This window comes from Oryzias melastigma, linkage group LG20, assembly GCF_002922805.2.
Source record: "Oryzias melastigma strain HK-1 linkage group LG20, ASM292280v2, whole genome shotgun sequence".
Classification (NCBI taxonomy): Eukaryota; Metazoa; Chordata; class Actinopteri; order Beloniformes; family Adrianichthyidae; genus Oryzias; species Oryzias melastigma.
The window spans coordinates 22,356,813-22,381,041 of NC_050531.1; the positions used below are offsets into that span (position 1 = coordinate 22,356,813).

The following is a 24,229-nucleotide window of genomic DNA, read 5'->3' on the forward strand; positions in this document are numbered from 1 at the left end:
CCCCCCCCCTATTGGGCACAGTCTTGAGTGTACTTTTGTTGTGAAGCAGTGTAGCGATGGCCGGGCCTACTAAGGGCAGATATATGGTATGTGCATCCATCTTTGAAAAAATTGGATCTTTATTTTTGAGGGAAAAATGAATACACACTGCTGGTTCTAGAATGAAATCAAATGGGCAGCAGCCACACACAGCAGCAGGCTGAGCCTCAGTAATCGAGTTGTTTTACTTCCGGATAGAACAAAAACTAAAGAAAATAACTGATGTTTTTTTAGTGTTCCAAAGGTAATATATGTTCATATACATGGATATAGTATGACCCCTTAAATATCCAGACTACCCTGGTTCCCTGCTGTCTCCATCTTACCACATTTCAAATGTGGTTAACTGCGTTTTTGTTATAGATAAATTATTTTGGATTTTGGAAATGGGAATTTAGCTAAAATGCTTGCAAAATACAGTTCATAAAAGCACACATGATCTGTGTAATTAATATTACATTGTTTTTGAAATGACTCGAAATGACTTGAAACATTATTAGTAGGACTTGTGACTCGACTTGAGACTTGTTGGGCTTGACTTGTGACTCGACTTGGGACTTGAGTGCTTTTGACTTGGGACTTGACTCGGACTTGAGGACAAAGACTTGGGACTTGACTTGGACTTGCAAAACAATGACTTGGTCTCACCTCTGCTTCTTACCGGCTGGATCTCCTACAGATGGAGGATAAATGCTGACAGGTAGGCATGCTTCACACACGCGCTACAGAGCCTGTATCTCACCGGTGCTTCTCCCGAACGAGTGCGTGCATCACTATCAAATGTCCGATGCAGCTCGCGCCCATAGTTCCGGCGCGCGACTCAGACGCTCAGCGCAACAGCCTCTTAAAATGAAAATATAATATCGATACTTGGTGAGAACCCATCGAGAATCGATCGCATGACTAAATATCGCGATATATCGCAATATCGATATTTTGGCACACCCCTAGTTAGTAGTATTATTATTAGTGTTGTTATTATTATGTCAATAATATAAAATTAATGACAAACAAAATACAATTGATAAATAAATAAATTATTGATTCGAAAGATCAACAGACTCTAAGTTTAATGATTCTTCAAAGCTGTAGGGCTCAAGAGAGAATCTCACAATTTAGACTACTTTTTTTTCTTTTTTAAAATTTTACTATAATGATACAGGTTTGTTTTAGGGTTAGGGTTTTTTTCTTTATTTCTCCATAATACTTTTTCCTGCTACAGACTAGACTGTTGCCAACAGATCCTGCCTTTATCAACAGCTCTTCCCTCTCCCCGTGTGACGATTCTGCCGCTTAAATCGTAAATGGCTGAGCTCCTAAAGTTGATTCCTTGTGGAGAATGCATAAATAAGACTGACTTAAAGAAATAATGGAATGTTTTTCATTTTTGAAACCAACAAGAACTAGTGGCACTGTCAAAAAAATGACATTTATGTATATCAAATTTTGCAAATATTAAAGTATTAATACCAAATTCTGCTTTTTAGTTTTCTGTTTATAGACCAAATCTAATAGTTTTTAAATTTAAAAGGGGGAAATGAACTCATACCAGAAAATTATACTAGAAAAATTTGGATTTCTCACATTTTTAATAATAATGAATGAAAAAGTTGTGCAACTGTTTATACGTTATTGCTGCAAAAAGTGTACGTGTTTGTGTCAATATTTAATTTATTATGAAGGTTATCATTAGATGGATAAATAACATTTAAGATTTTGAAGTGATTTTCTGCTCCTGTGGGTTCTGCTCCTGCAAGAGTCTAGATGAGGAGGTTCTGCTCCTGCAGGAGTTTAGATGAAGAGGTTCTGCTCCCGCAGGAGTCTAGATGAGGAGGTTCTGCTCCTGCAGGAGTCTAGATGAAGAGGTTCTGCTCCCGCAGGAGTCTAGATGAGGAGGTTCTGCTCCTGAATTGGGAAATAAACAAAAAATGCCGGCACAGGTCCCAGCAGATCTTAGGTTTCTCCTCAGTCAGTCCCTGTCTGCTTGTAGGTCCAAACCAATCCATGATGGATGTGGCAGGACAGAATGGATTATAACAGTGTAGAAGATGGTCAGCAACTGCTGAGACAGCCGCTGCTTTTTCAGTCGCTTCTTACGCTATCACGGGAAGTACAATCTGCTGGACCTTTTCTGGAGTAAGTCAACCCTCTGAGGTTCAGTTAAGGTCCCTCGAAATGGTGGACCCTAGGAACCTGTATGGGTCCATAGAGGGGACTGTTCTGTTTAGAATTGTGTGAAGAGGATGAGGATGGGGGGTTGTCTTCCTTCTCCCTGAAGTCCAGTTCTAAGTGTGTTCAGCTCCGGGTGGCTTTGGCTGCACCAAAGGACTAGCCACTCCATTTCTCCTCTAACAAGTAGAGGAAGGCACGGTGATGTTTTGATGGAGCTCTGGGATGATGGTATTATGCAGAGCTGAAGTCCACAAACAGGATGTCTGCATAAGTCCCTGCAGAGTCAAGGTGGTGTAGGATGTAGTGGAGAGCTATGTTGACTGTATCGTCCACGTCATTTGACCATGTGAGAGGGGACTTCTTAGGAACTGGGATGATGGTCGAGCTGTTGAAGAGGAGGATGAAAGTTTGAGCCAGCTGGTCAGCACAAACTTTTAGACAGGATGGAGACGCTCCATCAGGTCCTGGAACCCTCCTGATCTTCTGCTTCTGAAACTGTAGACGTACATTCACAGATCCTCAGTCCAGGTTAGCGGTTCAGTCTGAAGGAAGTTGATATAACAAGTCATTCCTTTAGATTGGAAGTGATGGGGGAGGGGGTGCTATGGTCCTTTGAAACCTGAATAGAAGTTGTTGAGGTCTTCAGCTAGGTGGTAGCTCTCTGCAGGGCGGGGGTGGGGAATCTCTTCTCATGAGGGTCTGCAGGACTTTCCAAACTGCAGAAAACTGGTCTGTCAACTTTGCAGTGTAGATCCTTTAGCTGCCGTAATCTTCTTTGTCAGCTTGTTGACCTATTTCTAAAGGTCACGGGTTGAATCTGAAGAAGCAGCGGAGCTGATAGCGCTCGGAAATACGCTAAAACATCGGTTTATAACTTTACAAGCGTCATGCTATAACAAAAACCCATTACTGACATTAGGGGGAGATTTCTGATTCAGCCCAGTACGCTGGAAATAATCGTGTCTGTATGTTTACCTTTCTGTGGATTTCAGACTGGCTTGTCTGCAAACGTCACTTCAAGTTTTCTCGTGTTTTTGCCTGTGATGGTCGCTCCACACAACATCTTGTTGAGGGTCACGTTAAATGTAACATTTGTCCCTATATGTACTCTTCTTTTTCTACCTGGAGTAGACATTTTTCACCTATATCACAGACACAATTCATTGAAATAGCGTCTTCCCGGGCGGGTTCTGTGTTCTGATTGGATCGCTTTGCATTTGCTCCCGCCCTCCTCTACCAGCAGTCATTATGATTGGATGTCGTCATTCAAGAGCATTTTCGTTTCGTTTTATTCGTTGACGAAAAAGTCTATCAATTTAGTTAAAGTTTTCGTGTCTGGGCGGGAGTTTTTGTTTCGTTTTCGTTAAGTTTACGTTGGGTGAAAAATGTCGTTGACGATGACGAAGATTTTTCGTCAACGAAATTAACACTGGACAGCCCGCCGATGTCCCGCCTTCCAGAGCCATATACCCCACTGTGATTGGTTCGTTCAGCTCTACACACAGCAAGTGTCATTCATATCAGCCTTGCGGGCCGCACGAACAGTAATGTTTCATATGAAGATGGGGCCGCAAATTATTGCGGGCCGCGAGTTTAAGACCCCTGTTGTAGATTGCATAAACCTTGTCTAAATTTTAGGGAGGGCTCAGTGTGATCAAACATCCCATGTGTGATCATTGTTGTTTCAAAACAATCCTCTAAACTTATTAAAATTGACAAGCTAAGAGTTGTTACTACGCAGAGTCTAAATTCCTCGTCACTAACGGCTTAAATTAATGTTTTGATACTTCTTATGCTACACATGCAGGGACATTTCCATAATCCAAAGATAAGAAGTTAAAAGTAACTATTCACAATAAATGAGGGATATTATTTACATACATTAGGTACAATGTACAAATCAAGACCAACAGGGGCCAAAATCCAAAACACACCTTAGTTTGCGGGCCAAACAGGATAAGCATTTATTGAACACAATAAAACTATATTTTTTAAAACCATACATTTTTAACATAATTATGAATTAAATATATGGCATCACCTGCGAAAATGTTAGTGTGATTCTGTAAGCTGAATTTGACCGCTGAAGATGAGAGTGCTGATAGCTGAAGATGCTGAAATTGATAGTTAAAAACGCTAAAGGTGATAGCTGAAAACACTGAAGATAGCTGAAAATGATGAAGCTGATAGCCAGCTAAAATAGCTAATTGCCAAATAGAAAAAAAAGCTGAAAAAAATAACTAAACTTCAAAATAGCTTAAAAAACTGAAAAAAACCCTCAATTAGCCAAAACAGCTTTTAGCCTAACTCCAAAACAGCCTAAAAACGTTTTTAAAAGACCAAATTAGTCAACACAGCTAGAGTGTAGCTGAAATATGAGCTTAACTCAAAAACAGTCTCCAAAACAAACAAAAAAAGAGCCTAAATTAGCCAACACAGCTAGCATGTAGAAGTGTAAAAGTATTGAGGAGAAATAAAGAAAAAAACCCTAACCCTAACACAAACCTGTATTATTATAATACAATTTTAATAAAGAAAAAAAAACGTAGTCTAAATTGTGAGATTCTCTCTTGAGCCCTACAGCTTTGAAGAATCATTAAACTTGGAGTCTGTTGATCTTTCAAATCAATAATTAATTTATTTATCAATTGTATTTTGTTTATCCATCATCCATCTTCTTGTCCGCTTCGTCGCGGGGTCCCGGATCCTATCCCGGCTACTGAAGGGCGAAGGCGGGGTTCACCCTGGACAGGTCTCCAGTCTGTCTCAGGGCTATTTTGTTTATGTCATTTTTATATTATCATTGCCATAATAATAACACCAGTAACAGTAATAATAATACTACTACTAATAATAATGACAGATAAATAATAATTAAAAAAAGAAAAGTAAAAAACAATATATATATATATATATATATATATATACCGTATTTTTCGGACTATAAGTCGCACCGGAGTATAAGTCGCAGGGGCCAAAAAATGCATAATGAAGAAGAAAAAACCATACATAAGTCGCACTGGAGTATAAGTCGCATTTTTTTCAAGTAATTTATTTTACCAACTGGTTGAAAAAAACAATATTACATCATCCTGGAAGGTAAGTTATAACATTCATAAGTGAATAGAAAAAAGGCTGAATATGTGTCAACACATATTCACATATTAGCATCATGAAAAAAATGAAAAGGTGTAGCATTTATATAACATAACAGTTTTATTTAACTATAGACTCAATAACTCATCAACTTTGTATCTTTACTGTAATTAATTGCACGCAATCTCACTCCATATCACTAAATCCCTTAAATTCTTTGTCCTCTGTGTCACGTCTGAATAACTAAAGTAAATAAAGTAATTGCATAGATCACCATAAGAGGGCACTCTAGACTTACGGTCCATATCTCATCATTAAAAATTCGTATATAAGTCGCACTGGAGTATAAGTCGCAGGGACATTCAATCTATGAAAAAAACCGCGACTTATAGTCCGGAAAATACGGTATATATATATATATTGTTTTTTTTTTCTTTCTTCATTTAGTCTGAAAGCATCATCGTTATCGTCACTTAAAATAACCGACATTTGTGTTTGTTTATGAGGGAGAAATTAAAGGAACATTATTTTTATGGTTGAGAATCTTCGTTTCAGGAAACCTTTTACCGTCCTGGACCGGAAGTAGTCAGACTGTTTTATCACGTTCTAGCTTTACGGAAGTCATTCGGGGCCCAATTAAAAAAGGGTCCGAACCTACTCTAACCCAAACCTTGACGCGACACAGACGCGGGTCGGGTCACGAAATCCTGCTGATCGTCCGGTTCCGGGATCGTTTTGTGCACCCGATACGTTGATATTTCACGATTTCCAGCATAACAGACTAACTACGAACTGTATGTCCAAAATAAATGTATATCCTGATAGTAACGGGTGCATTTCTCGATAGAAATATTGTCAAAATAAAGATTAGTTCACAAAATGTTTTATTCTGAGTGATTTTCCACTGAAAAAGAGTGAATATCCCACCGTGTTTTTGGTAGCGACAGGCGACACTCAAAAGTCATGTGATCAGTCACGTGATCAGGAGCAGCCCTGTAGAAAATGAATGAGAAAATTCCACAATTTAGACCAGTTTTTTGTGAAACTGCTACGTTTTTCTCTGTGGATAAACGTAGGTACTGCACATTTTAGCAGGAGACTGAGTTGGTTTTTGCCTGTGACGGTCGCTCCACACGTCTTGTTGAGGGTCACGTTAAAAGTAAAATTTGTCACTTTATGTACTCTTCTTTTTCTACCTGGAGTAGACATTTTTCACCTAAATCACAGACACAATTCACTGAAATAGCGTCTTCCCGGGCGGGCTGCAGGGCTCTGTGTTCTGATTGGATCGTTTTGCATTTGCTCTCGCCCTCCTCCACCAGCAGTCATATGATTGGATGTCGTCTTCGAACAGCGTTTTCATTTCATTTTTAATTTTTGACGGAAATGTCTCTCAATTTAGTTAAAGTTTTCGTGTCTGAGCGGACTTTTAGTTTCGTTTTCGTTTCGTTGGGTGAAAAATGTCGTTGACGAAGACGATGACGAAAATTTTTCGTCAACGAAATTAACACTAGAAATGATAGAATATTTTAAACAATAACTATTTTATTTGCAACTAAATAAAACTAAAAAATGTTTGTAGAACATTGTAGCAGGTGTTTTGTGAGCTACCATCAGCTTAAGCATTTTATAAAGAGAAATACTGCACTCAGTTGGCAGAGCACTTTATGCAGCAAAAGCCTTCAAACTAATTTTGCTGTTTGTGGTTTGATGTTCCAAGTTTGAAGTCACAACCTAGATGACAAAAATCTAGTTTTTGACTTGGTAGATAAAGAAATATATCTAAAAAAAAAATTACTTGACAAATTATAGCATTATTTTACCAAGAAATTTACATAAAAAATATTATGTTGAATGCAATTAGAGAAAAAAATCGCAACATTAAAAAAAAACTAGGGCTGTGTTAATTAGAATCAATTAGTGAATTTGAATCAATTTAAGCTTAACAGATCAGTAATCAATTCATTCAAATATAAATCGGTTTAGCACATAAAGCTGAAGTCCGCTAATTTGATGCTAACGTTTAATGGAATATCCCATAGGATAGCTAATGCTAACACTCGGTCGACCTAAACATATATTGCTGACTAAATAAACATCTTTATAAACTCACAGACATGAGTTTTTCAAACTTTTTTTAGGAAACATTTTTTTAAGTAACCGTTTGTGATTTAAAACAGTTTTTTTTCTCATAATTTCTTCTTCTTCTGGAATAAGGTGTAATGCTATAGTGGAATCACCACCTATATAGTGGAATCACCACCTAGTGTCCAAACTGAAACGTCCTCCAGGAGAAGGAGAACAATGTTTACAATGTTAATGATCTGAACATTTTAGTTAGAACTTCTCCTTTAGAGAATCCATGTAACACTGGATGATATTAACAATCTCATTATTTCACTGATACATTTACAGTATGTGAACTGGATCAGATTAATATCAATATATTCAAAACATATAGTAGATTATTCATGTATTTCTAAACCAATGTGTCTAAATGTGTAAACTGTGTAAGCTCAAAATTAAATTGAGAGGATTGAAAGGATCGAAAAAAAATTGGAATCGAATCGATCCAGACTCTTGTGATTCATATTGTTTCTGGAAATTATAATCAATACCTAGCCCTAAAAAAACCTCAGATAAAAAACACTTTTTTCCTAAGGAACTGCTTAAATCTCTAATCAGTCTTTGCTCTCTGGTTTTCCATTAATATGTCTATGAAGAGTTTTATTTTCTATCACAAATGAATTCTTTTTTCTCTTTAGCACAGCTAAAAAAGACCCTCTGTACCCCTAAGATGAGAGCTGTCAGTCTGTCACCTGTAGTCTGAACCACATGAGGAGAAGGACAAGTCTTTTCTAGATTTTTTTTTCAAAAAAATAAAATGGCATAAAATCAATTAATAAAAATAATTAGCACATCTTTATTGTCTTTTGACTAGTCGCGCTTCCATTAACTCTAAAATTTCGCAAATTGGAATTTCAATAATAAATTCTCCTAATGGAAACACCACAATTCTGAAAAAAATGGCATTTTTCGAAAAAGTTTTGCACTTAGAGGAGGTGGAATTTGGGGTGTATCGAAATGAAAATTTTCACAAAACTGTAATGGAAACACGTCAAAATTTTTAGGTTCTCAATACAAGTTAAGCAAGTATACTGATCTGGCCTTTACTTAAACACACACTGTGGTGAAGAAAAGTTAGTAATTTATTGGTCTAATGTCTTGTTCACTAAGAGAAACATTTCTAAAAAAAATGCAGATCTGGGATGCATTTATAATTGTTTCATAATCAAGTATGTAACAAGATTTTTATGCTGTGAAGAGGTTGTGTAACTGTGACTTTACTCTAAGACCTCAAGTTACTGAATCGTTCCATAAGCTTTCATTTAGAGAGAAAGTTTTATGAAAGCAGCTCTGGTTTGTTTAACATGTGAAGATATTATTATCAATATGGAGCTAAATCAGGGCCAATATTATGTGAAACTGAAATAAAATATTTTGAAAAAAATATTGATGTTTGGCCGAAAAAATAGGTTTCAAAACTCAAAATTTCAATTTCATTTTTTTTTTCAGTTTCAAAACTTTTTTTTCTCCGTTTATGAATCTGAAACTTTCAGTTACAAAACTTTTGGCCCTCTTCTGGTGCGTTGGGGCGGGGCTAAGACGAGGACCAATCAAAATCGATGAGGGGGGAACTTCAGTCCCGGTGCGTTCACTGACTCTGATAAGTGAGAACTGTAATAATTACTGTCAGAAAATGTCTGTTCAGTCTGCCCTGTCATAGTCTGAAGTTGTCCCAAGACGGGTGTAAAAATCAGAGTTTTATCGCGTACAAACCACGCGTCCAACACTCTGTTCTAGTCCGTTCAAAGCGCCATCTTGTTGTGTTCAGTATAGGGTTCTCCGGCTGCAGCCTCACGGACTTCAGCGGAGCTCGTTCAATACGCCGGGAGAGACCCGAGCGGGAGCAGGTTTTTGTGGAACTCTTCACAATAAATAAACCAACAACATCCATGCAGGATGTTTGACAGGCAGCCAGCAGCCAATTCACTGTGCGGTGCCGGTTTGCTACGAAAGAGGGGCGAGCCTCCGGTAGCCGCTGAAAGAAGGGGGTGGCACCGGTGTTTGGCGAAGGTGGGTGGGGGGTTAGCTGATGTGAGACGAAAGCAGGAGGCTGCCGGTATTCGGTGAAAAGGGTATTGAACGAGCTTCGTTGAAGTCCGTGAGGCTGCAGCCGGAGAACCCTATACTGAACACAACAAGATGGCGCTTTGAACGGACTAGAACAGAGTGTTGGACGCGCGGTTTGTACGCGATAAAACTCTGATTTTTACACCCGTCTTGGGACAGCTTCAGACTATGACAGGGCAGACTAAACAGTCATTTTCTGACAGTAATTATTACAGTTCTCACTTATCAGAGTCAGTGAACGCACCGGGACTGAAGTTCCCCCCTCATCGATTTTGATTGGTCCTCATCTTAGCCCCGCCCCAACGCACCAGAAGAGGGCCAAAAGTTTTGTAACTGAAAGTTTCAGATTCATAAACGAAAGAAAAAGTTTTGAAACTGAAAAAAACATTGAGACTGAAAAAAAAAATGAAATTGAAATTTTGAGTTTTGAAACCTATTTTTTTGGCCAAACATTACAGTTTTTTCCAAATGCTAAAACACATTTTCAGAAACATTAGACCAATTTAACCAAACCCCAAACACAATTTTCAAAATATAAACTAAATATACAAAAGTCTTGACTCTTCAGTCAGAAGCTCACTATGAGTTCATAATGAAGACTCTGTCGTCAAAACTAACAAACATGCAGCAATCACAACACACTACACAACAAAACTCTTGACACTGTTCACAAAATGTTTTACAAAGAGCTATGCCCCCCCCCCCACCAGCACCACCACCACCACCACCCCACCCACACACCAGAGGAATTAAACAGTAAAAAGTATCAGGGATTCATTTTTTTATTTGCCATTTCTTTTTAATTTTCACAATAAATATAGATTCACATTCATTGCATTTCACCATCTTGTCTCTGGGCTGGATCAGGCCAGAGGACTTCATCAACATCACAGACAATATTCTCCCTAGCCAGACAACGGGGGAAAAAGGATCTTGTGTGCCTGATCCAGCCTTGACAGGACTCAATGGAAATGTCATCACAGGCCAGGTCCATGGCCTGCAACAGGTTTTCCTGAGTGTAAGGTTCTCTCTCATAGACCTTCCAACGCCAAGCTGAAAAAAATTCTTCAATTGGATTAAGGAGAGGAGAAGAAGGTGGAAGAAAAACTAATACAAACTGAGGATTTGTGTGAACCACTGTCTGATGAGCTGACTCTTGTGAAAATTCCCATAGTCCCAGACAATAACAAAAACTGCATAGTCCCTGTCATTATCTTGAAGAAATTGAGCCAAAACAGCATCACGAAGACCATCCAAAAAGGTTAGAAGATGTTGTGTGCTGTAAGGACCCAAAACAGCATGGCGATGTAGAACTCCCAGGTTACTGATAGCAGCACAGAGTGTGACATTTCCCCCACGCTGACCTGGGATTTGCACTATGACCCGTTGACCAATGATATTTCTACCTCTGCTCCTTCTTTTTTGCCAGATTAAAACCAGCCTCATCCACAAAAATAAACTCATGTGTCCTGTCCATTGAATCAAATTCAAAAACACACTAGAAAGCAAAAAGAAAACAGTAAATAACATAGAAGACATGGAGAAAATTACTGCCTGGGTGCAGGTCTGGGTGGGGGTTCGGGTCCCAATGTGGGTCTGGGTCTCAATTGCCTTTCTCTGTTTTCCATTTTTCATTAGCTGTTTAGTTGCTCCAGAACTGCCTTTATATTCAGTGCAGTTGATTAGCAAAAAGTGTCTTCAGCTTTGACCAGTTGTGTGTTAATGATGACTCCTGTGTTGGAACAGAGTTTGAGTTTTGCCTCTTTGTGTTAATGTTTTGCACCTTGTGTGTTGTGAATGCCGACTGTGTCTTAAAAGTGAAAATGTGTCTTGTGTTCCGCAAAGAGTGAATTGGAGTTTTGAAAATTGTGTGTTAACTGCAAATTGTGTTTTAGGATTTGACCAAAGAGTGATGTTTTTGAGAAAAGAGTTAAAGCAATTGATGAGCTTGTTTGGAGAATGGCACTTAGTGTTTTAGCAATTGGGAAAAACTGTAATATTTTTTTCAAAATATTTTATTTCGGTTTCAAATAATATTGGCCCCGATTTAGCTCCATATATCAACAGAAAGTTACCATGAAAAACTCAGAGCTTGAGATGCACAGGATCTGCAACACAGTTAATTTTACTTTAACGGGACAGAAGAGTCTTCAGTCTGTCACTGTTTGTTCAGAGAGGCTCACTAATAAACTGAAACAAGGCCTAAGTATTTGAACTACAGCATTTCAAATACAACAGTGTGTTCCTCAACTCAGTCTTCATCTAAGTGTCTTTTGATCTGTTTTGTTAAATAGGCAGCAGTCCGTGTCTGTTCTTCTGGTTTCTCCTTTCTCACCTGTCTGTCTTTGTGCCCCCATGCAGGCCTGACCACCTGAGCTGTCACGTCAAACACGTCCACTCGTCAGAGAGGCCGTTCAAATGCCAAGTCACGGTAAGAACCAGAACGTAGCCTCCGGTTTGTGCAACTGCCTCAGAGTACAGGCCTGTGTTTGAAAGAACAGCATGTTTTCGGCCCTTTTGCTGGATGCTGGTGGGGTTTACATTTTTCTTATAAACTGAGTATTTGGCTCATAAATGGATAGTTGTATCTTAAAATTTCTCTAAAATAAGGCTTTGCCATTATTTTATTCTATTTTTAATGTTTTATGATTATTATTGATTTATATATTTGTCAAGGATAAAAAGAAACTTTACTCAAACTAAACAATCTCAGAACTGTGATCTCTGCAAAATTTTTCTCCTTCTGACTGATTTCAAGGGTTCCTAAAATAGATTTGAGACCCTTGGTGCGGCAGCATTTCTAATGAGTGTTGATATGTTCATACTGTCAGCAAGCATTTGTCGACGCACATTTCTGTTTTTACATATTTATTGTAGATATGTGAATGTTGTAAAGCTGGGGCAGAATAACACACTGGGTCAGAAGAACAGGTTTTTCTGCTGCACTTTGTGCCTCCTACACATCTGTTTCGGAATGTCTTTTTTTAATTTTTAAGGTCAAATAAACATACAATCACAACACACGTGTGCGCGGATGCTGCGTGCACTCCGCTCTGTGCCGTTTTGTAGCGCTTCCGCGTCCAGTGTGAACCTAGCGTTAGGCAGGATCCATCTCTCCGTGTACATTTAAGCTAAAAGCAGGCAGAGTTCAGAGAAACACTGCCATGATGGGCTCAGATTTTCTTGCGAAAAATGTTATGCTCACCTTGTACTTAGAAACCAGGTACCTTGCTCCAGGTACCTTACCCTCCATGTACTCCATTTGCAAGAGTATTTTGCAAAAACATTTATATTAAAAGGCTTTATGGTTGGATGAAGGTGTCAATACATGCCTTTCAAACTAACCTTGACTAATACACACACAAAAAAATCCATCAACAACCAAAAACAATGGTAAACCGCAGCCCTGGAGACCAATCCGTTGAGGCAGTGGAGCTGGGAAACACTGAAATGGTGGGGGCTTAGAGGGTGGAGCAGGCGTCTGCCAATAGGCTGGTTGGGGGTCAGACTCCTGGGATTTCAAAAGATAGTTCTGAGATCTTTCATTACCTTTTACTTTAAAAAATTCCATTAAACCAATTTTAGTTGGTCATGAATAGCAAGTTTCACTTAAGTAATACGTATTTATGCTAATTAATTCATTTTATTTACATAAAATTAATGGTTACTTCATGAAATATAAAAAAAAAATAACCACAGCTTATTTTGTAAATGTAAAAGCTTACTTTGTTAGTTAGGATTACAAGAACAAAATGTTGTTTTTTGTTCCAATTAAAAATACTAACTACAAAATATGCCAAAAGAATGGTCAATGTTATGACATATGAGTTAACCTGTTAAAAAGTAAGATAGATATATTTCCTAAAAATAAAATGAGCAAATATGAAACTAATTGTAAAAACTGAAGCCTTACATTTAATTGGGTTTTTTTCCCTAATAATTTTGTTTGTAATGATTGAGTCAGTCAGGCTTGAGCCTATGTTGATGTTTTATGTCTGACATTTCCACCTGTAAAGTGAGGCATGGTTGTGTTAGTGTTTGTTTCCGGGTGAAGTTTCCGAGTTTGTGCTGGTCTCAGCTATGTCAGTGTGGACACTTGCATGTATCTGTCACTTGTTCTGTGGGTTACAGGAGTCTGAGTTCTGCAACAGCTTACAATCCTGAAGGTCTAGTGATCTTGAAAACAATGGAAGTACATTGACAACGTTTATTTGAAGGTATTCCTATTCACAAGAATATCAACTGTTCCAGAGCTCTGTCAGCAGAGGGAGCTGCAGGTCCATTACCCATCAGCACTGCTTGCATGTCTAGATCTGTCATATTTAAAGACTCACTCTGAAGAAAATGGTGTTTTGGGTGTTTAAACATGTTCTGGTAGCATTTTTCCCATGATGCAGGATATGCATAAATAATTTAGGATTGCAGAGTTTAAATTCCAATCCAGATTCTTCCCTTCTCCCTTCCCCTCCATTTAAATGTAAGTGTGTCCAGGAAATTTATTTTTAAATCTGACCCTCCAAACGGAGGGATATAAAGTCCTCCCCTGCGAGGGTAAACCGCATCGCGCTGAGAAGGTGCCCTCTGAACCGCAGAAGTTTACATTTAAATGCAAGTAATGACTTTTTTATTGTAGCGTGACCTTTTTAAAGTTATAAAACTGCTGTTATGTATATTCAAAGCACTGGTGATTATTGGTGACATCATCGAACGAAAGTGACGTCCGAAATATGAGACATTATTTTTCATAACTCAAAGTATGGAAAGTAAAGGGGAAGGGAGAGGGAAGAATTCGAATTGGGCCTAAGACTGCATTTCGGAGTATTTATTTATTCAAATCAGTCTGTGCTCGTCTGCTCCTGGGTGCTCATTTATCTACTAATGAGCACTTACTGAATTCCAACCTTAAACGCTAAATTCATGAAAAGTTCATTCACCTGAGATTGTAGTCTACTGAATTAGTTCTCTCAAATAGCGCCAGCAAAGGCTATGGGGTGGGGACAACAGCAAAGCAACCAACCACATGCAGGTTAATATTCAGTGTTTTTTTTCTACTCACAAGAGCAGCTGGGAAGAGTGCATGGCACTTATGGTGTCTGAATTGTTAAAAATGCAACGTTCAATCATAAAGTTACTGATTTGTGGAAACTTCTAAAAGTGACATTTGAGAATTTTGTTACAGCAAGGCTGAATTAGGTAGACATCTGTTCAGAAACTTTAGCACAGAAAATGTCCCTTTGTGTTAAAAAAATACCCAATGAATGAGGATTTATGTAAAAACAAAATATGATCAATATTTTTGCCCTGAAAGATAATAACCATGTAATGTTTCCTTTACGGAAATTGTTTAAAATCAGAAACAACTTCTACAAATCAACAACTTTGTTTCATTAAATCTTTATTGTCCATATAAAAAATCAGATATTTTTTGACTTTTTTTTTAAAGCTAAAATCTTGTACCATTAAACCAGAAGCTTAAAAATAATAGTAATATTAATAATAATAATGCATTTATAAATACCATCTTCAGACCTGCTCGGACCGGTCCTTAAAAATATTCTCTAGTACAAACCGGTCCGTGGCCTGAAAAAGGTTGATTACCACTGGCATAAAGGATGTTGAAAATAAAAAGAGAAGTGAACGAATGATGGATGGAAGGATGAGAATGGCCGGATCAAAACCCTGCGTTCGATTTGTACTCCACCTCTTGATAGAGACACTCAACTCGTCACATGCACAAAGCCGAGTCAGTGAATGGTTGACACAATGCATCGACCTTCCCAAAGTTCACATTTTTTACACGGGATTTGCCGCATTGCTTGAACCGTGCTATAACACGCAAAACGTGCTGCCGCTGAACCGACCCGCCCTGCCTGAAGCTCCAATGCCTCAAATCTGTACATACATCGGTTGAACAGTGAAAGTATACACCCCTGACCTGCAAATCCCATTTGATGTGAAGGTAGCTTAAGAAAAAGAAATGATTTTGAGCTATCCTGGCATGTTTACATTAAAATTGGGGTCATCTGGACCCACAGGACAGTGCGCTGAACTGTTTTTTTTCTTGGATTTTTTATCTTCACTGGTGTCCATGGCCGACAAAAAATCCTGTCCATCTTTGTTATGGGAGACATCACACACCAATGTAAGGGTGGGTCATCTGGACTCCAAAAGAGAGCATGAGGGTTAAATGTTTACACTTAAACTACTTAAAGTAAATGGTTGAAAATGTTGGTACACTACACATGTTGATGTTTGATGAAAATCATCACTGTTCTCTGATAGGCGTGTACGTCAGCCTTTGCTACCAAAGACCGTCTGCGCTCCCACATGATCCGACATGAAGGCAAAGTGACCTGCACCATCTGCGGCAAAATGCTGAGTGCAGCCTACATCACAAGTCATCTGAAGACACACGGCCAGGCCAGCTTCAACAACCCCTGCAACAACAAAGGTCTGTTCTCCCACATTCAAAGGGATCAACCCCAACTACACCTACATGTGGTTAATGCTGTGAAGGTTCTGTCTGCCCACTGTCACCAACAGCTGTCACCAAGAGCTTTGCTTCATGCTGCATCGATAGACAAAACAAACACAAATCACTATCACACCTGTTGGTTAAAAAAATGTTTATATACTTACTCACACACATACAAACACACACAGTGGTTCCTTGTGTGGAACCAAAAATACACTGCATATTGCAAATTGTATTTAAGTGTCAAAAAGTTAAAACTCCTTGGTTTTCTATGAAGCTTATGAATGAAATCACTGAAATCAATCTCAGACACCTGTAATCATTAGCTTGTCAGGTGAGTTCAGTCAAAGAAAAACTACCAAAGAAGGACGATCCACATTATTAAACAGACCAGCATTTTTAAGCAATATAGGAAAAAAAATTACTAAGCAGCAGCACATGTTTGAAAGATGCTGAAGTCACTGGAATCCACCAACCTCAAGGTGTAGGATCATCCAGAGGATGCAGTCCTGCAAAAACCTTCTGTTGGACCTCCCCTAAAAACTCTCTGCAGAAACAGCTGCAGTGATCCAGACAGACATGAAGACTCATTTTCTAGCAATCTGGTTCATTGATGAAACCTTGGATGGTCCAGATTGAGTAATGGGGGGGTTGGTGAACAGCCACCATGTCCCAACAAGATTGTGACGTCAGCAAGGAGGGGATGGAGTCATGGTTTGGGCTGGAATCATGGAGAGAGAGCTGGTTGGTCTGTAACAACAGCATCTTCATCATGACGATGCTCCATCTCAGGCTGCAGGAATACCTCTGCATCATTGACTGCATCCTGCCCTGACCTCAACCCTATTGAGAACCTTTGGAGCCAAATCTGCGAGGGTGGAGGCAGTTCTCATCCAAACAGCAGCTCTGGGGGGATATTCTGACATCCTGTAAAGAGATTCAGGGAGAAACTCTCTAAAAAGTTCAATAGATGCAAGAATTGTGAAGCTGCTAAAAAATAAGAGTCTTATGTTCAAATGGAACTTGACCTCTGAGGATGTTTTTGATTGAATAGCTTTAGATTTCAGTCAAAATGACCTCTTAATGCAGCAAATTCAACAAATGATCATTTCATTTTTTAGAATCTATCAAATGTTGTGGAACTATGTTGTATGTAAGAATTGGAACATTTGAAGGTTTTTAGTTTGGAAAAAAATACTGTTATTTTTATGTTTGTTTAATAACATTTAATATAGACTCGAATGGTTGGTAAACATGATGCTGACTGTCATTTGGATTGAAGATTAGAAAAATCTGAGAAAAATATAATTTGCTTAATAATTTGGAACATGCTGTGGGTGAAACCTGCAAAGCTGAATTACAGATGTTTAAGTCTGTAAAACTCCTTACTGCACTCTTTACACATTTTTCAAATCAAATCAAATCAAACTTTATTTGTATAGCACTTTAAAAAAATTAATTTCACTCAAAGTGCTTTGCATAAAAATAATAACATTTTAAAAACAAAAGATAATGCCCACAAGCCCCACCCCCACCCCTCCACACACACGCACAAACACACATCGACATATTGCCACACCATGAAAGAATAAATAAATGAATAAATAAAGAAATACTAAAAAGATATAAAGCATAAATCTAGAATTCTGGCTTGTACTGCAGTGAGGAAACAATATTTTCGGGACCTGTCCACACCAGTGACCCCCCAATCAAGTTCACAGAGTACGCAGGACCCCCCAGATCCGAGCAAAGAGCCAGACCCGGGAGATCCCACTGCAGCGACCCCGTTTACTGAGAAGGGTCAATCACTGATGTGGAGGATCCCTTAGAGGAAGACACTGGAGTTAAAAATGTAAAAGGAGTAAAATAGATTAAAATGAATAAATAAAAAAAAAAAAGAGAGAGAGACTAACATTTTCACACTTTTCACACTTTTCTCTTTTTGAAACTCTCGAAGTTCAGACATTCATGGAAAAATCAGTCTAGTCTTATAGAATGAAAACAAAGATCTCATTGGGATTGAAGATTTCTGTCATTTTGGCAAACTGCATGCATGCTGTGCAGAAGACACAGCAAGGGTAAGATTGATTGATAAGGATCTACAGCTGATCAGGACACAGAACACTAATTAAAAACAGCATACAGAAAAAAGTCTGCAAACTGGATGTGAAGGCGAAACCAAGGAAACCTCATTCCTTCAGGTGGGAAGACTTGACAGCTAATCAGTGAGCACTCTAACCTGTCTTCAACATGATAGTTATCAAACTCCTCTATGGTCTACAAGGTTTGAGAAGGAAGCCAGGAAGCTTCACCTGTGGATTAAATTATCCAGCTCTCCTTCACAATCACTGCCAATGTCCAAATGTTCAGATGTTGATGGGGGTGTCAGCGCTGCTGCCTTGTGCTCATGTAACCACGTATGTGTCTGTATTTCTGAATAGGCATAAGTGACTGGCAGTGGAACCACTCAGGGCCACACAAAGGTAATCCTGTAGCTTGTAGCAGTAACCTGTCATGACTGATTACGTCGGGTAGACGAAGTGGCCAGTTTTTTCTGTTTAAGTCTAGCACCTCACTAACCAGCAGCCCTGTCCAAAGTCCCAGTCCAGCCCTCATGACTTTACATTTCTTCTCCAAGGATTCAGACTGCATTGTTCTGAGGCCTTTAAGCCTCTTAAAGGTCTTCTCCATCATTCTCTATTGGACCAACACACAAGTACATATGCTCAGGAAACGCTTTGGTTTTAATTAAACAAATTCTACTAAAGGTAGATCAAAGTAAGGTGTTGTCAGGAAAACTTGGATGTGAGGATGAGGCTAGGAGAGGCTCCTCCATGCTGACAGGAGCCACTTTTGAACTTGTTAGGATGTCTGGTGAGGGATCTCTTCAGACCAGACATCTGGGCCTCTCTGGCTCGGCTGTAGAGTACTCGCGTGACCGGAGGGTTAGTGGTACCATTCCTGATTATGGCCATCTCATGTCAAACTGTGCTTGGGCATGACACTGAACCTTTAGAGGGTTTGGTTTAGGCTGGTTTGGTTAAAACTGCTTCCCTAACAATGTGTGTATATATGTGCTGTTTGTGTGAGAGAGTGAATCAATAAGAAGCTGTTTAAAGCCCTTTTCAGTATCAGTTGGAGGAATTGATCATCTATGCCATCCAGTTGAGACCTTGAGACCACACGGTCGGAGGTCCTGTCAGGCTTCGGAATTCCAGGTCATTGTCCTGCTTCTTTCCCAGTTTCTGATTTTTTTCGACCCTCCTGATCAGTGTTATAATTAGGGTTGGGCACCAAATTCAGTTCCAAGTTGGAACTGTTATTATTATTATACCAAAACTGAAAGTAGCTGCCGCAAACGGTTCCTCATTTCGATGCTTAGTTTCAGTTTGTCTTAGGACATGTCAATCACTTTACTCTGTTCATTACGTTGAAGTTCCAGCCAATCCTTCTGCCTTTCCTGGCTCATATAAGACCGCTGATGGGGCGAGCACGAGCCACGCACCGTGCTCGAATGTCTGGCTGCATTTCACAGCAGATCACAGAAGTTTGACAGGTCACTGCATCGCATCAGCCAATCAGGAACTCAGCTTTGGGCATGTGACGTTTTTAGTGACCATATCAACGGGTAATATACGAATCCAATACGAGCGTTTTTGTCCTATCGTTGCGCAGTGAAAGAGTGGTGGGCCATCGGTTTGCGGCTCAGAAGTTGTGGAGCTCTGATTTAATGGGAACAGCCAGCACGTCAAAAGACGACAACACTTAAAATGTCAGTTTTTGTCGCGGAGGTCTTAACCGTGCATTACTGTGTGATGACTTGGGAATGAAAATGTGTTGATTTGGGAAGATGTTGGCATTATTTTTTATCACTAAAGTACTAAAATTGGCACCGATTAGGAAGAGAAAACAAAGAACTGCTTTGGCACCAGAACCGAATAAAACCCAATCGGTGCCCAACCCTAGTTGTCATTAGTATGTAGCTTAACAAAAAGCAGAACTGGGCCTTTAAAACCTGGTTAAACCCAGCCTTGGTTCAAGAGCTACATAACAAGAATGTACGACAGAGTCTTCTTCTTCACCTTTTGGTTTATCGAAAGGTGAAGAAACAGCGAAATAGCACCCACTGTTTCGCATCAGTGACTTGGCAGAGTTGCCCTTCCTGACACAACTCTGTACTTGAAGGGCACAGGAACCCAGTTAGGCAGCAGCGTCAAGGGTCTTGCCTAAAGACCCAATCTGGATGAAGATCAGTGGATACCCCGGGGATTGAACTCAGCTCTTCTGAGCCATCCAATTGCTGTCAAGAATGAACGACAGAATGACATGAACAAATAACCCGTATTGTTCAGTGACCTAATGCATGCCCCAGAAGCCCCAGAAGCCCCAGCAGCTGCTGATGGTTTGGTTTTGGTGCTGAATCAGAGCCTGGGTGGGTCAGAATGAGAGATGTTTTGACTGTCTGGCTCCTTGGAGGCAACACATAAAGAAATGAAGGCTGGAAGTTTAGGAAGCAGCTGTTAGGTTCCTCAGAATTGGTCCTTGTAGCTTTAGGTTTCAGAATCTGCTCATGTTTAGCAAAGGTTAAATTTCATGAAGCAGGATCAGTAGATGATCTAAACTTTGAAGAAACTGGACCACAGTACTGAATGCACACTACCTCACTGCTTTTACATTTACTTTAACCAGGCAATGTTTATCCAAACATGTGCCAGCTTGAAAGGATTTTTCCCAAGTTAAAAATGAATATTTTTGCAGACATTATAAATTCTTTGACTTCAGCCCAAAACCTTGTGAATAAGCAGTAATTCAAAAGTAATCTGGCATGTTCAAGTTTAGTAGTGTGCATCCAGCCTTTAGCTAAACACAAATGAACATGTCTTTGTTCCTGTGACACTGTTTAGAATGAAAGTTTTGAATGAGATAACTAGCCGGTTAGTCTACTGATCCTGCTTTTTGAATTTACCCCTCAGGTGAGTTGACGGTAGGAGAGATTTTAAATAACTCCTTCCAAGTCCTAATTGACAACTCTCATAAAGGTAGGTTTCTTCAACATATTCACGTATGTATTCATGATGAATTCACATTGCCAGTCGCACAACAGGAAGCTGAGGGGCGTTGTATTTCTCTTCGTTTGGGGGTGCACTGCATTTCTTGGAATCTCCTCTACAGATTTGCTTGTTTCTGTTTTGTTCTAACACAGATGCCGGAAACGTGCAAAGCAGTTCAGCAACGACACAAGCCACAGAATCGTCTGCCACCACTTCGGCCGGAAACCGCAACACCAATGCCAGCAACGCCGTCACCATCACGTCGCAGATGAACATTGCCACCAGCACCGTCAACATCACTTCCCCTGTCAACCTTCAGCATCCAGTTAGCATCACCGGCCCAGTCAACCTCGCGTCTATCCCAACGACGGCGCACATGAATATCGCACATCCGGTCGCCATCAGCACGGCCATGCCCATGAATATCACGGGGCCGCTCAACATTGCCATGCGGTCCATGGAGAGCATGCCTTTTCTGTCCCAGGTGCTGCCGTCGTCTCCTCCTTGGTAGACCCATTTGAACTCGCTTAGTTAGTCCTTTTTTATCTGGTAAGCTGGAGGGCGCCATCAAATTGAGTGGAAATGTTCTCTACAGGAGTTGATGGTAAAAAGCCTAAAAGGCGAGGAGTAGTGTAATACAGCCACATAGACAGTATTGAAGAATAGTTTTTTGGCAAATATGATTTACTTAGTATTTTTAGAAGATGAATGTGTTAAATGTCTCAAAACAAATGTCTTTTCAGTCCCTCATGATGGAGGCTGGGGGGCATGGACATCACATGTCCTCAAGCATGAGGAGATGGGCTCTACTGCAAAGAAGTTTCACCCAAGGTGAAACTTTTCTGTCACCAAGTACTTCTTATGCTGGCTATGTTAGGTTGAACTTGAAGAATCCTGTGTTTTGGTTTAGCCTGCGAACAACTTGAAAAGCAAAGGTACTTCCCCATGTTGTGTCGGATCACGATTTGATCCTTTAACCTTGTTAATGCTCATCCAGCATTCCGTCTTTTTGAAACCAGCCAACTTAGATTTCTGTGGGCCCACTAGTCTGTTGGTCCAGCTGCACTCTGTTTAACCCCGTCTCTACAGCTCTCCTCAGTGCTGTCCCTCATGGCCCACGAATGTCTGAACCTGGACATTGCTTTCAATGATGTTTAATCAGGGGCAAGAAAAGCGAAAGATATAATACTGGAAAGCGAAAAGTAAATGCCCGTACAGCTTTATTAATCTCATTTTAGCCTGAGAACTCTGTTACTGCTTCAGTAATGTCCACGCTCCTCTGAAGTCCAGTGTTTCAGGCTGGGCAGCATGTTTAATCAAAGGGTCTGTTTAATACTGCAGTCAGCTCTTACACACATGACTACATTTGAAATAACATGGATTTACTCTTTTACTTTGATTACATGAGAGACTTTCTCACCTAAAAGAGAAACATGAACGTCAGTGTTTGAGCATGGCACTGCATGTTGGCTTCACACCTACAGTGAGGGAAAAAACTATTTGAACCCCAGCTGATTTTGTAAGTTTGCCCACTAAAAAAGAAATGATCAGTCTATAATTTCAATGGTAGCTTTATTTGAACAGTGAGAGACAACAATGACAAAAAAAATCCAGAAAAATGCGTTTAACAGAAGTTATAAATTAATTTGCATTTCCATGAAGGAAATAAGTATTTGATCCCTTTGAAAAACGTGCTTCAGTACTTGGTGGCAAAACCTTTGTTGGAAATCACAGAGGTCAGCCATTTCTTGTAGTTAGCCACAAGGTTTGCACACATCTCAGGGGGGATTTTGGCCCACTCCTCTTTGCAGATCCTCTCCAAGTCATTAATGTTTCGTGGCTGATGTTTGGAAACTGGAACCTTCAGCTCCCTCCACAGATTTTCTATGGGATTAAGGTCTGGAGACTGACTAGGCCACTCCATGACCTTAATGTGCTTCTTCTTGAGCCAATCTTTTGTTGCCTTGGCTGTGTGTTTTGTATCAATTGTCATGCTGGAATACCCAACCACGACCCATTTTCAATGCCCTGACTGAGGGAAGGAGGTTCTCACCCAACAATTGACGATACATGGTCCTATCCATCCTTCCTTTGATGCTGTGCAATTGTCTAGTCCCCTTGGCAGAAAAACACCAAACGGGCCTGTAGATGGACTTTCTTGAGCAGGGGGACCTTGCAGGCACAGCAGGATTTCAGTCCTTCACGGCGCAGTGTGTTACCAACCATTTTTGTGGTGACTATGGTCCCAGCTGCCTTGAGATCATTGACAAGTTTATCCCGAGTTGTTCTGGGCTGATTCATCACCGTTCTCATTATCATTGAAACTCCACGAGGTGAGATCTTGCTTGGAGCTCCAGACCGAGGGAGATTGGCAGTTAATTTATGTTTCTTCCATTTGCGAATAATTGCACCAACTGTTGTCACCTTCTCACCCAGCTGCTTGGCGATGGTCTTGTAGCCCATTCCAGCCTTGTGTAGGTCCACAATCTTGTCCCTGACATCCTTGGAAAGCTCTTTGGTCTTGGCCATGGTGCAGAGTTTGGCATCTGGATTGATTGATTGCTTCTGTGGACAGGTCTCTTTTATACAGGTAATGAGCTGAGAGGTCAATGTCAGCTTGTTACCTGTATAAGACCCACCTGGGAGCTAGAGATCTTGTTGACGGATAGGGGATCAAATACTTATGCAAATTAATTTATAACTTTTTTTGAAATGCAGTTTTCTGGATTTTTTTTGTCATTGTTGTCTCTCACGGTTCAAATAAAGCTACCATTGAAATTATAGACTGATCATTTTTTTGTTAGTGGGCAAACTTACAAAATCAGCTGGGGTTCAAATAGTTTTTTCCCTCACTGTAATTTAGAAACCTAAAGCTTGTTAAAGGTGCAGGTCTTATTCAAGTCAGTGAAACACTTAAGATAAAGATTGATCAAAGCTGAAGCAGATGGATTCAAACTCAACTCCAAATTCAACCAGAGGGAACCAAGCTGAATGAGGCTGTTATGTCCAAACCTGGATTTTGAACAGTTTTGGTGAAAACTGGAAGTCCTCACACAGAGTTCTTCAGATCTGTTTTTAATGTTTTAGTGGAGCAGGTCATTCAAGAGTGAAAACGAGTTATTGCAGTACAAACAAGAAGCTGCACAGAAACATCATTCCACTCCGTCAGGACAGAGTCCAGCAGATTAATTTTAACTATACG

General features: G+C 39.8%; 1 protein-coding gene across 3 annotated transcripts in view; it reads left to right on the plus strand.

The window, feature by feature from the left end:
* LOC112151433 (vascular endothelial zinc finger 1) overlaps positions 1 to 22,259 on the plus strand; it is a 49,153-nt gene extending 26,894 nt beyond the window's left edge. The window contains exons 3-7 of one of the 3 annotated variants that reach the window (XM_024280379.2): positions 11,863 to 11,932; positions 15,784 to 15,952; positions 18,418 to 18,459; positions 20,950 to 21,015; positions 21,180 to 22,259. In XM_024280379.2, coding sequence (XP_024136147.1) covers positions 11,863 to 11,932; positions 15,784 to 15,952; positions 18,418 to 18,459; positions 20,950 to 21,015; positions 21,180 to 21,538 — 706 coding nt within the window. In that variant the 3' untranslated portion in view covers positions 21,539 to 22,259. The remainder of the gene's footprint in view (positions 1 to 11,862; positions 11,933 to 15,783; positions 15,953 to 18,417; positions 18,460 to 20,949; positions 21,016 to 21,179) is intronic. The other 2 variants (XM_024280381.2, XM_024280382.2) reach the window with 2 other exon arrangements.
* Positions 22,260 to 24,229: the final 1,970 nt, after the last annotated feature.